Raw genomic sequence first — 12,064 nt, forward strand, 5'->3', positions numbered from 1 at the left:
GGGAGGTATGGCCTTGTTGGAGTAGGTGTGGCCTTGTGGGTTTGGGCTTTAATACCCTTGTCCTAGCTGCTTGGGAGCCAGTCTTCTGCTAACAACCTTCGGATGAAGATGTAGAACTCTCAGCTTTTCCTGCACCATGCCTGCCTGGATGCTGCCATGATAATGGACTGAACCTCTGTACCTGTAAGCCAGCCAAATTAAAGGAAAGGAAAGGAAAGGAAAGGAAAGGAAAGGAAAGGAAAGGAAAGGAAAGGAAAGGAAAGGACAGACAAGCAGAAAGACAGATATTTCTTAGAAACATTCTACTTAAAATGTAGTGGTGGATATTTGATCTTAAAAATAAATAGAAAAGCTCTTCCTGGGATGGTGCTTAGAGATTCTCAGGATGGTCCAGCATTTAACATACCATAGGCTTTCCTACAATACAGCCTCTGACAAAACTAGGCTATCTCGAACCCCTGACAAAAGAATTGTCTACCTTTATACCAAGAAGGTTGGGAAAGCACCTAAATCTGCATGTGCCATGTGCCCAGGCAGACTGTGAGGGGTTCACGCTGTGAAACTAAAAGTCCTTATGAGATTGTCTAAGACAAAGAAGCAGGCCAGCAGGGCCTTTGGTGGCTCCATGTGTGCCAAGTGTGTTCTTGACAGGATCAAATGAGCTTTCCTTATTGAGGAGCAGAAAATCAAATCATTGTGAAAGTGTTGAAGGCACAAGCACAGAGTCAGAAAGCAAAATAAATATGCAGATTTTTTAAGTAATAAAAATCAAGACTTGGAAAAAATAAAGGAACAGTCATAGATTATAAATTATGTGCATGATCTTCAGATCTTCAGTTCAGTGTTATTTATAATAGAATTGTTTTAAACTTATCTGATAAAGTTTAGTCACATGAAGGGATTCTATAGCATTATTCAGATCTTCTTTAGCAATATTAATTGACATGAGAAAATGTTCATGCTTTTAGTGAAAAAAAATAGTGACTCATACTTGCTAGCCTCAATTTTGAAAGGAACACATAAACAATATGCATATATTTCAATGCCAAACACTACCAAAACTACACTACAACAAGCTGCATTTTATTATGGAGATCTAAGGGGACATTTCAATAAGAAATTTTTGCATAGAAAATAAATGTGTATTCTATGGTTTGACAGTTTGGGTCAGTCAGCACACAGTAATAGCTTTTTGAGTGGGTGTTTTAATTAGCCTTTATTTGGAGGGGGTTTAGGATAATAGTTTAACTGATTTGTTTTTAAAAGACCACAATAGTCCATTTGATTACCTAGAATAATGTCCTTTTTGGTCACTTATTGTGAGCTGAACAAGATTTGTGTTTTGTCTATGTTCAGACATGATTATGGAGCTGTCCTCATTTGGTCTTAATCCATTACAGTTACACAATGCTCTTATTTGACATTAGTGTTTTGGGAAATGGTTTATGTTCACAAAGAGAACACAAAAGTTTAAATGATAGTACCAGGCCAGGCCATCTCCTGGCAATGTCAAGGCCAGATCACAGCACTAGGACAGTTCTTGGAATCAGAGACTGATTTTCTTTTCATGCACATATGTACATACATAGCCACATAGCCAGACACACACACACACACACACACACACACACACACACACACAGAGAGAGAGAGAGAGAGAGAGAGAGAGAGAGAGAGAATAATTATAATTGTCATTTTGTGGGTGTTTGTGAGATTTTAAGTACTATTTTAAATGTTTTCTATCCTTCTAAACTAGTAAAATCATTGCAGCAACTCCATGGAGTATATTCTATTATTCCCATTTCCCAGAAAAGAGAACTTAAATAAAAAGATTAGTTTAGTCACACAATAAATGGTCAGTAGTAAGGAGTGGAGCAGGGTTCAGATCCATAGCTAAAAATGCTACAGACATACTTCACTGTTGTGTTTATGTGTGCAAGTAATTTCTAACAGAGGTTACATTTCAAAGGCAGTTGGGAAAAAGATGTCTTCCTTCTTTTCTTATTTTCTAAATTGTACAATATTAATATGCGTTAATACTTAATCAGATAGAGAAACCACCTATGAATAGACTGATGGAAGCTCTGTTCCCAGTGTTACTGTCCAAAATGCAAATCAAAATCTTTAGAATGGCAATGCTTCCCTAGAAGTCTAAATGTAGATAAATAATGGGCAACACATGAGCGCGCACGCGCGCGCGTGCGCACACACACACACACACACACACGCGCGCGCGCGCGCGCGCGCGGAGAGGCACACTTTTCTCCTCTCCTTCTCTCCCTTCCCTCTTTCCCTCATGCATCTCTTTTAGCTTGATTTAGTCAATACTGACTGTATTGTATATAATAAAAGATTGCTGAAGATTTAGTATCAGAAGGTTTTGTCTCTGCATCAAAGCAGGTAAGGTAGAAATTCCCCTTGAGATAGACAAGGATAAGAGTTGGAAGAATGAGAAGGCGATGCTTTGGTCTCAAAGAAACTGATCTACCCACCCAGGACAGCTGGGCAATGTAGTGTCTCCTGCTCTAATATTCAGCCTAGGCACCGGAAAGAGAGCATACATTCTTTACTCTGCATAAAGGCTGACATTAAAAAAAATAACAAAGACCAATGACATGAGAGCTAAGCAAGGTTGTGAGGGAACTATTTAGAAAGAAAAAGATTTCAAAATGAGAAGAGCTTCTCCCAAATGTTAAAGGTTCCCAAGTAGAACTGTGTGTTGATTTCTGTTCTCTTACTTTTGTCCCAGTGCTGTATGGCAGCTGGGTATATGAAACAGATGTTAGGTCTCTTGACAGGTGCCCACCCACCAACTGGGATTAGCTTAGTGGAGATGAGCTGGGTTCCTAATATTCCTGCTGCCACCCCCACCTAGTGCACCCTTCTCTCATTTTCGAAGGACTAAGAGCTACTCAAGACAGCCATCTGACCTTTTAGCAGCTCAGCAGTGTGAGGGGGTTGGGGGGCTTCCCAACACCCATGCCCTTGCAGCAACTTGTGCTACCTCAGCGCTTGCAGGGGCACAAGTCAGTGAGGCTTTTCCCTCCGCGATCATCGTGAATCAGCAAAGCGCTGCAGAGCAGCAGCATTTCAGCGAGCTGAAATTAAGATGCTGGGGGAAGGGCACAAATAGAATGTGGCAGGGGAATTTCTAGCCAGCTCCATAAATCCTTCCTAAGAAGGGCAATATAGAGTGAAAGGGGATGTAGGCTGGAAGCTTTTGGGGCTTGGGTGTTCCGAGGAGCCTTGGGAAAGAGAACTGAGTGGCAAAAAGCGGGGATGAGCAGAAAGAAAATCAGCAAGAGACAGGTGGAAGGACCTAGGAAGCAATCTCGGGATAAACTGGACAAGTGTGTCCCAAAGGTGGACAGATCAGCAGTTGTAGGAATTGCTGAAGGAACGTAGATGTGACATAGGAAAAGGAGCAAGGGAGAAAAGGGATTTCAAGGTCCACGACTTTTTATCTCCAATGCGCAAGTTCTCAAGTTCAGTTTGAGAAGTAGAGGGTGTTGGGGAGTCTAGAAGGACGGGAATTTTAGGAAAATGCCTCTTTCAGTCGCCTTTTCCCACTCCTGCTGAGCTCTCAAGGTTCTGTCTCTGGCTCTCAGGCTCTCTCTGGCTTTGGCTCAGTCTGAATCTCTCCTCCTCCTCCTCCTCCTCCTCCTCCTCCTCCTCCTCCTCCTCCTCCTCCTCCTCCTCCTCCACCTTCTCCTCCTCCTCCTCCTCTTCCTCCACCTCTTCCTCCTCCTCCTCCTACTTCTCCTCCTCCCCTTCCCCCTCCACTATTCCCTCTTCTTTCTGCTTTGATTATTATGCATGTCCATGCTCAGTTGTGTGGGCCACTCGAGGGACAGCTCCTCCTGTCACAGCCACTTCCCATTTGACCCTTGGTACTTAGAGGTCAAGCAGACCGGCCAGAGGTGTGGAGTGGACTAACTAAGCTGTTGGGGCTGGGAACCTGAGGACCCTTCTTTGTGCTCTGGTTCCCACCCAAGCCTGGAAAGACAGGGAGCGTCAGTGACCCAGACTCCGTGGATCCCACTCTGTCTGAATTCCAATGGACGGACCCGGGGGCTCAGAGCGCGCAAAGAAACGCGCTAAATTGTACCTGTGCGTGGCCGTTCCCGCCGCCGCCGCAGGTCTGTCCCAGGCCGAAGCCAGCGTCCGCCTTCTCGGGAAATCTCCCGAGGGGAAGTGCGAGGGGAACCACAGTGGCTGCCTGCTAGCTATGGCTGGCGCACACACGCACAAGCCCAACTTTGTCAAGCCTTCAGAGCCCCTCTGGCTCCCCCGCGCCCCCTGCGGCTCAACATACTCAGAGACCAGTACATCTCTTGTTCTGATATAAGGGTCCCCCTACCCGCACACTGTCGCGCGTGGAGGAGAACCAGGTGGAGTGAGAGAAGGGGGTTAAGTACTGAATCCCGAGCCAGCCTTTCCCAGTTTACACCCGCAGGGGTGCCCGCACCAGCTCGGCCGCACCAGACCCCCCAGACCTGCCAATGACGACAGAGAGAGGAGGAGGAGAAGGAGGATGGAAAAAAGGCAGGGTGGAGAAAGAGAAGCCTGGAGACAGACAGTTCCATGGACTGACCGAGTGTCATTATCAGCACTTTTATTATTGAGGAACAGGGTGGCTAGAGTGATAGAGGGATTGCACAACTGCCCAGTTCAATCCACTCTGGAGCGACCCTAAAATTGGGACTCAAGAGAAAGATTGTCCTAGGACACTTGGGGTAGACGGGCTCCAGATGCACACAGGTCCCCTGGGGTGCCCCTTGAGCTGCAGTGTTGGGGAGATCTTAAATGGCTCTTACTTGGGAGGAGGCGTGATTTCCACGCTCGAGCGTCTCGGTTCCCCACCCCCTCTCGGCAACAGCCAGTGCGCGCCACCACCTGAGCCTGGCAAGAGCTGGGGCGCACGCAGTCCTCAGCCTGCTTCTTTCCGCGTCTGAAGAGACTTGGCCCAAAGCGGGTCTCCGGACGCCCCCACCCAACCCCTTAACGGGAGAACTCCTATACTTTATTTTGTTTGAAAATCCGGGCCATCTCTTTATTTATCTCTGAGTCTCCCCAGAGGAGGCCAGGGGTAGGGTAAGGTGGAGAGCCCGCTTGGCCCGCCAAGCTGAGGGAGGGGGAGTACGCTGAGAGGAGGGGACTGGGTGTAGCCTGGAATTATCCGTCCTCGTGTTCCAGGCTGGCGCGCAGAGTCTCCTGGCACTAGCGCCACCACCACCACCGCTCCCCGCGCCATCCCGTCGTTGGCTTCGGGGATCCGGTGAGTGGGGTCATGACGCGCCGCGGGGGCCGCTCCCAGCCCCGCCTGCGCTGAGCGGGAACGCGGCAGTGTCGCTTGTCGCCCCCTGGGCCCGGAGGCGGCGGGGGGTGGGGAGGTCGTCCCGGGTAGGGCGGGGTGGGGGCGGCGCGGAGGCCGCCAAGCTGGGGGGCTCTCCGGGCAGGCGCGGCAGCGGGCAGGAGGGCGTGTCTCCAGCCGGAGGGGTCCCTCCCGAGGCGCGGCGCGGGACTCCCCGATGGTGGTGCCGCGGCTCCAGGAGAGCTCAGGGTCTTGCCTCCGCCGCCGCCGCCGTCGCCGCCGCTGCGGGCGCCACCACCACCACCGCCGCCGCCGCCGCCGCCGTCGCCCGAGCCCGCGCCGAGCGTGCGCCTCGCCCTCCTCCCGCGCCCGCTCTGCTCTAGGATGCTGCGGCAGGTTCTGCACAGGGGCTTGAGGACGTGTTTCTCCCGGCTTGGCCACTTCATTGCCAGTCACCCGGTCTTCTTCGCTTCGGCGCCGGTGCTCATCTCCATCCTGCTCGGCGCCAGCTTCAGCCGCTACCAGGTGGAAGAGAGCGTGGAGCACCTGCTGGCGCCCCAGCACAGCCTAGCCAAGATCGAGCGCAACCTAGTCAACAGCCTATTCCCGGTCAACCGCTCCAAGCACCGGCTCTACTCGGACCTGCAGACCCCTGGGCGCTACGGCCGGGTCATTGTCACCTCCTACCAGAAAGCCAACATGCTAGACCAGCATCACACGGACCTGATCTTAAAGGTGAGACCAGGGCGGGTTCTGGCAGCCCCTGGAGGCTCGGCTGCTTTGGCTGGGCTGGTTCCGCGCGGGGTCCCGGCTAAGAAAGCCACCTCTGCTGTCCCAGGCAGTGGCTCTGGCGGGGCTCCTCTGTACTGCGCGCCCCCTGGGCAGCAGCCTGGAGTCTCAGAGGCTCCGAGGCAGGAAATGTTCGGGTCCGGGTCCTGGCTCAGCCCTGCCCTCCCCGCCTCTGCTGTACCCCCGCAGCTGCTGCAACAGTTGGGGCGGCGGCGGCGGCCACCGTGCTTTAGTGCGCTTGTTTTGGTCGCAGTGGGCTTGGGGGCAGGGAGGCTTTGGGTTAACTGGGCCAAGAAGAAGCGGAACAAGAGAATACATTTAAGAAAGTCCCGCTACTTAAGAATAAAATAGTGTTCCGGAGGAGGGAGGTGAGGTTCAAAGAAACCATTCTCTGTCCTCGTTTTTCTTCTCTCTTCCTCTAGTCGCTGCACCCGAACTGTTTTTGGATAGGTTGCTGTGGGTAGTAGGTAAGGGACAGAGGAGTGTGAGTTGGCATGGTGAAGAAATTAACACCCACCCACACCCAACCAAAGTGCGGTTCCTGGTGAGGACCAGGGCAGCCACCAGCCTACTCTTCCCGGAGCAAGGTGGCCATGTCTGTATTTGAGAGTAGGAAATGGTGCTTGTAAGTCACAGTTATTTCATCTTTCACAATACTTTTAATCCACGTAAACGCAACTTCTTTGGGGGAAAGACAGAACAGGTTGATAGACTTTCATTTGGTTTATTTGAACGCGTGGGTGAGGGGCAGATACAAAGCCCGGAGATTGGGAGCCAGGATGTGACCCCGAGAAGATCACAGGAACACAGAACAGAAACCGCTTGCGCCATCAGCTTGAGGTGGGAATTTGCTGTGAAAAGTGAGGTTAACGGTGATAACTTTCAAGAAGTTCCTAAGAAAAGCCAAGGAGTGAGGACTAGAAATGGAAAAGTAGAGATCATAGGAGATTGAAAAAAAAATAAATTAAAAGCGAGAGTGTTCTGTCTGAATCTAGATGGAGACTATGGGGTTTGTTTACTTCAGCTTCTGCCTGGGAGGGGGGAGGCGGGGCAGGACACAGTCCCAGCTGAGATGCTGAAGAAATGGAAAGTGCTGATTTCCTGTGGGGTCTCTGGGTCTAGTGGAAGGTTAGATTCCTCCTTTTCCCAAAGGGAGTATACTAGTGAATCTAGGGAACTCTGTCTCTTCCTCTCCAGGTAACCCCGTGTCCCTAGACAGAAGCTCATTTTCCTCTATTGTTTCCCTCTCTGTTTGTTGACATGCTATCCACCAGCAATTAGTAAAGAGGGAATCTGGCTGGGCACTGACTGGAATTAAAACATTCTCACATTGAGTGACTTGTGGTATTTTTTAACGGCACACAAATCACTAGACATATTCACTTATTGTAGAGCCTTATCAACATTAGTCTCAAGATGCCGCAACCCCCCACCACCACCACAGATTGTTTTTCAACATCAAGGTCGGTATTCCCCACAATATTTTAGAGCATCTATTGAGAAACAGATAAATATTGTTAGGGATGCTTTATCAAGAATGTGGGTAGTTGAACTGTCACAGGCTTTTGGAAATGCTTCATGCTTTGTAGATGATCTACTAAGTTGTTTCTCCTTGGATTTTTTTTCCCTCTGAGATGTTTCCATTGGCTTTTTTTCTCCCTCTCTAACAAACCATCATGCCACTGTGACAGGCAGTCACTAGTTACATTCACTGTCAAGGTTAATGAGACATCAACAGGCAAATCAGATATTTTTGCAATTATGTTCTTTCTGCTTGGTTTTAATCAGTTCAAGACCAAAAAAAAAAAAAAAAAGCATATTAGAAAAGGACTGGGACTGGAGAGAAAGAAGCTGGCTTTGCCTACATGTCAAAGGACAGTCGAAGTCAGTGGACTGTTTCAAATAAAAATGGGATGATTTTTCATGGTTTAGGTATATGGGTAAAAACAAAGCAAAGTCAAATAGTGGTCAGAAACTCATTTCCAGATGACAGCTCTCTAGTCAATCAGTGTGTATAGTTTATAGCAACAAATACTTATGAAACATAGGGAATGCTTTTGGTCTTTAGATTGGATATCCATTTTATTATTTATACACTCAACTCACCCCCTAGTTTTGTTAGATAAGGAGCAGGGGGATAGAAAAAAAATGGTTCTTCTGTAGTCATGGCAATGCAAAGTGTGGGAGTGAGCATTCCCCCCCCCCCTTTTTTTTCCATTTAGAGACATGGTGACTTGTCTTTCGCAAAAAATATTGGGAATAAACGTGTTATGGTCACTGCCACTACTAGTGTGATTCCAATACTTTGTTATTAGCATCAAGGACAACACCACAGATATTTAACATTGCACACTCTACCTAACAGCCCCTGGGTATTTTATAGCATCTCATTTGAAGCTAAATGAGTGGGCAGAGCTTAAGCAGGGCTTTGAGTTTTCTGGGTGCTGCCAAACTGGAGGATGCAACTTGTAGGATAGCATAAGCACTTTAAGTGTAATGCTTTTCTTCATATAATACTATTCAATGAAGGATACTGTTCTTCATATATTAGGACAGCTACTTCCTGACAAAAAAATACAGACTAAAGGTAATTATGACAAAAAGATTGACTTTTTAAAATGTAGTTAAAAGAATAACAGGGAAATGCCTGCTTGAAAATCATTGATCCTGGTTCAAAGGTGCTTTCTCAAATTTGTGAAAGTGATGTGGTTCTTTCACTCGGACCCTGTAGTAAATAATTTGACCTCATACTGTGTGGGAGGTGACATTCTCCAGCAATAAGTTTCCTCTGAAGGCTGCAAAGAAAGGTTGTGATTTTTAGGCAGAAGTAGATGCACTTTAATGATGCTAAGAAGACCTCAACAGTTTTGAACCCCTTTAAGTAAATACTGATCTCCAAGTTTTTATTTCACTACAAAATTAAACTTAGTTTCATATATTGTCAATATAAAAACAATGATGTTCATCATGGCAACTTTCAAAGAAGGGCCTATATTGATAAATATTTTCATGATTATATAAGAAGACAATTAAGAAATTCCCACTGTTAATTATTCCAGGCTATGGCCAAGAAAATACTGGATTTATCATGCAACCATCCATGTGGAGAGAACAATTGGCATTGGAGAGACCTCAGGGTATTCTGATCATCTTTGGGCTACTTACAAGTTAAAAGCATATCCTATGTCTATATTTATTGAAAAAGAGTACTGTTACCCCATCTAACAGGTGGACATGATACTCTTTAGACGTTAACTGACATATTCCATGAAAAAGTACAGAGGTAGAACTAGAACACAGATTTGGATTCATATCCTAGTGTGATTTTTCACAATATTGCTTTACCTTCAACTGTCTTTCATATTATAAATTACTTGAATGATTTTAAATGAGCCTTTTAAAATATTGAAATGAGGTATATTTGATCAAAGTCTTATTTATATGCCCTCTTATACTGTTGGTTTAATTGGATAATAAGGTTATTTTCTTGGCCAATTTTCTCTCATATCAATGAACATATACATATATTACATAATTTATATATTTATATTTATACACATATATTTATTAACTTAACCATGTATATATGTGCATATATAGATATATGTACATATGGATATAGTCCAAATACCCAAAGCAAAACATTATTTTTAATTATGAATATATAAAAAACTGAAGGCAAAACTCTAAACTGAAATTTACTGGTTAACTGAACATGGCTGTTTTCCTGGTGAAGTTCCTGTTCTCTGGCAGAGTCCAGGTATAGTCTAGCCTAGGTCACCTACAGTGCTTGGCAGATATTTGATAGTCAATAAATACTTGAATAGATATTTTTTTCACCTTCTAAAGTATTCATGCAATAGGTAAAGAAAAATCCATAGAAGCTACGTTGAAAGGTATCTTCTAAATTATGTTTCATTTTTTATAACTTTACTGGCAGTTCTCAAGCAAACAGCATGCTTCCTTCCTTGATAACCTCTGGAGTCAAATCAAAATGTGTTTTGGCTTTCAAATTGATTATGACAAGTTCCTTTGTATTATGTAGTATGTCTGCATCTTCAAAGAAACTCCCACAGAATATTTAGTTCCATACCAGAGAAAGGACATAGTCTCACTAAAGATTTTTTTTTCATTTACTAGGGAGATTCACTTGGTTCAAATATTGAATTTCTATTTTATTTAAGTTGTTCATGTCTAACTACTTTTGATAGAAATAAATTGTGAAAAAGATTAATAGAATTTAATTTAGAATTATTTGATTCAGACATTCCAAGAAGACAGCTAAACAACTAGCTGAACATCTGCTAGCTTAGGGTAATAGAGACCCTGATCACTAGATGAAAATTCTAGCTTATGGAAATTGCCATAAGAAATTATAATCTATTTTTTAGCCAAATAGTTTTTATATTTAAAAATGTTTTAAACAAAACAAACAAAAAAACATATGCCACAAAATGTGTGCAAGCCAGGAACTGTGTGGAGCACATTATGCCTAAAATATTTTTATTTTCCTGTTACTATACACATAAAGTTCCTACACTGTATTCTAAAAGTCTAGTACTGAGGTCATTTCAGGATGCCAATGCTATTAAAATAAAGTTTACCCATAAAGCAATAAATCTGAATTGAGAATGACTGTGCCTGTACCCAGAGAATAGCAAAATCTAGTGATATCATCACCATTTTTGTTGTTGTTATTGTTGCTGCTGCTGCTGCTGTCACTGTTGTTCTTTTTCTTCTTATTCTTCTCATAATCATGGTGAAGAAATTGTGCTAATGATAATTTAGTGAGTAAAGAACAGAGACACTGTTGAGAATTCTACCATATATCATGTAATAGGCCTCTAAACAAGGCATTATTTGGCTCCAGATGACAATCATGTCAACTTAGAGAAACTCTCTCTTTTGTGTTTATTGGGATTGTATTTGTTGGGATTTTTTTTTCAGCTCTACTAATTAATGGGGAAAATGTGAAAGAAAAGTTCACACCCAAACGTCTGATTGAACTTCAGGGGCAAATGTTCTAAACCGTGAGATGGTGCTAGCTTTGGCAATTGAGCGCACACCAGATTTCTCAGTCTAATCTTCCTAAGACGTGGTTATCCTGCCCTCTCCATAACTTTATCCATTACAGTGTAAAGGTATCTGCTGAAGAGGAACCTGAGAAACTGAATGTAGTCTAACTTCTTGAATGACAAAGCTGCTAACCCTATACTAGCCTTTGAGACTCGGCAGACATTAAAGTGCCCATTATCGGTGTGCCTGAAGCTTCAATCTATAGCACTTGCCCACTTAGAACAGGATTTTTCTGACTGTGTATAAGACCCCACTGTGAGTGTTAATCTGTCAAGAAGAAGCAGGCAGCGCTTTGCTGCCTATTCCAGCTGTTCTGCAAAAAACTACAAAAGCAGAGCTTCAGCTAAAGAACATAGAATCAAAGACCTTGAGTTTGGAAAGCACTGTAAAGGTCATCTCAATAGACTCTGATGCAGGGATCTGCTCTTAAACATCTCTGGGTATCTTGTTTGGTGACAGGTGCTATGACACCCTGAGCAGTGCAGTTGCTTGTGTGATTTATCCAGATGGCACATACTCTAAGAAAAGATTGATCCCAAGCCCGAAAGAGTAGCATTTTTGCATTTACCAAGTCAGTAAATGGCCTTCTACGTGTTAAATTGTACTAGGGAAAATTAAGAGACTGAAGACACTTGACTCTCATATCATGGAGGTAAACTCAAATAATTTCAGTAAAATCTCTTTCTGTGTTAACTGATTTTTTAGTATACAGCATTTGAATAGTTAGTATCTCAAGTACCCACCCAACTTTTCTCATTTAAATTTGAGGAACATTAGAAGACATGGAACTGCATGCCTTTTATTCTAATACTTTTGAGGTGCGGACTGGAGGTTAAGGAAGTCACGTTCATTCTTAGCCTCACAGTGAGTTAGTCTGAGGCCAGT

The 12,064-nt window shown here is 44.6% G+C and overlaps 1 protein-coding gene and 1 pseudogene across 2 annotated transcripts in view; both read left to right on the forward strand.

Annotated features, from left to right (window-relative positions):
* The first annotated feature begins 385 nt into the window (after nucleotides 1-385).
* Nucleotides 386-741, forward strand: LOC134484090 (large ribosomal subunit protein eL34-like; annotated as a pseudogene).
* Nucleotides 742-4,905: 4,164 nt separating this feature from the next.
* Nucleotides 4,906-12,064, forward strand: part of Ptchd1 (patched domain containing 1) — a 56,017-nt gene continuing 48,858 nt past the window's right edge. The window contains exon 1 of one of the 2 annotated variants that reach the window (XM_087600188.1): nucleotides 4,906-5,278. Coding sequence is in view for 1 of the 2 variants with exons in the window: in NM_001191734.1 (NP_001178663.1) it covers nucleotides 5,699-6,049 (351 nt within the window). In the remaining variant the exon portion in view is untranslated. Of the gene's footprint in view, nucleotides 5,279-5,689; nucleotides 6,050-12,064 lie in introns of those variants that run through there. The other variant, NM_001191734.1, reaches the window with a different exon arrangement.

This window comes from Rattus norvegicus, chromosome X, assembly GCF_021556685.1.
Source record: "Rattus norvegicus strain SHRSP/BbbUtx chromosome X, alternate assembly SHRSP_T2T, whole genome shotgun sequence".
Taxonomy (NCBI): domain Eukaryota; kingdom Metazoa; phylum Chordata; class Mammalia; order Rodentia; family Muridae; genus Rattus; species Rattus norvegicus.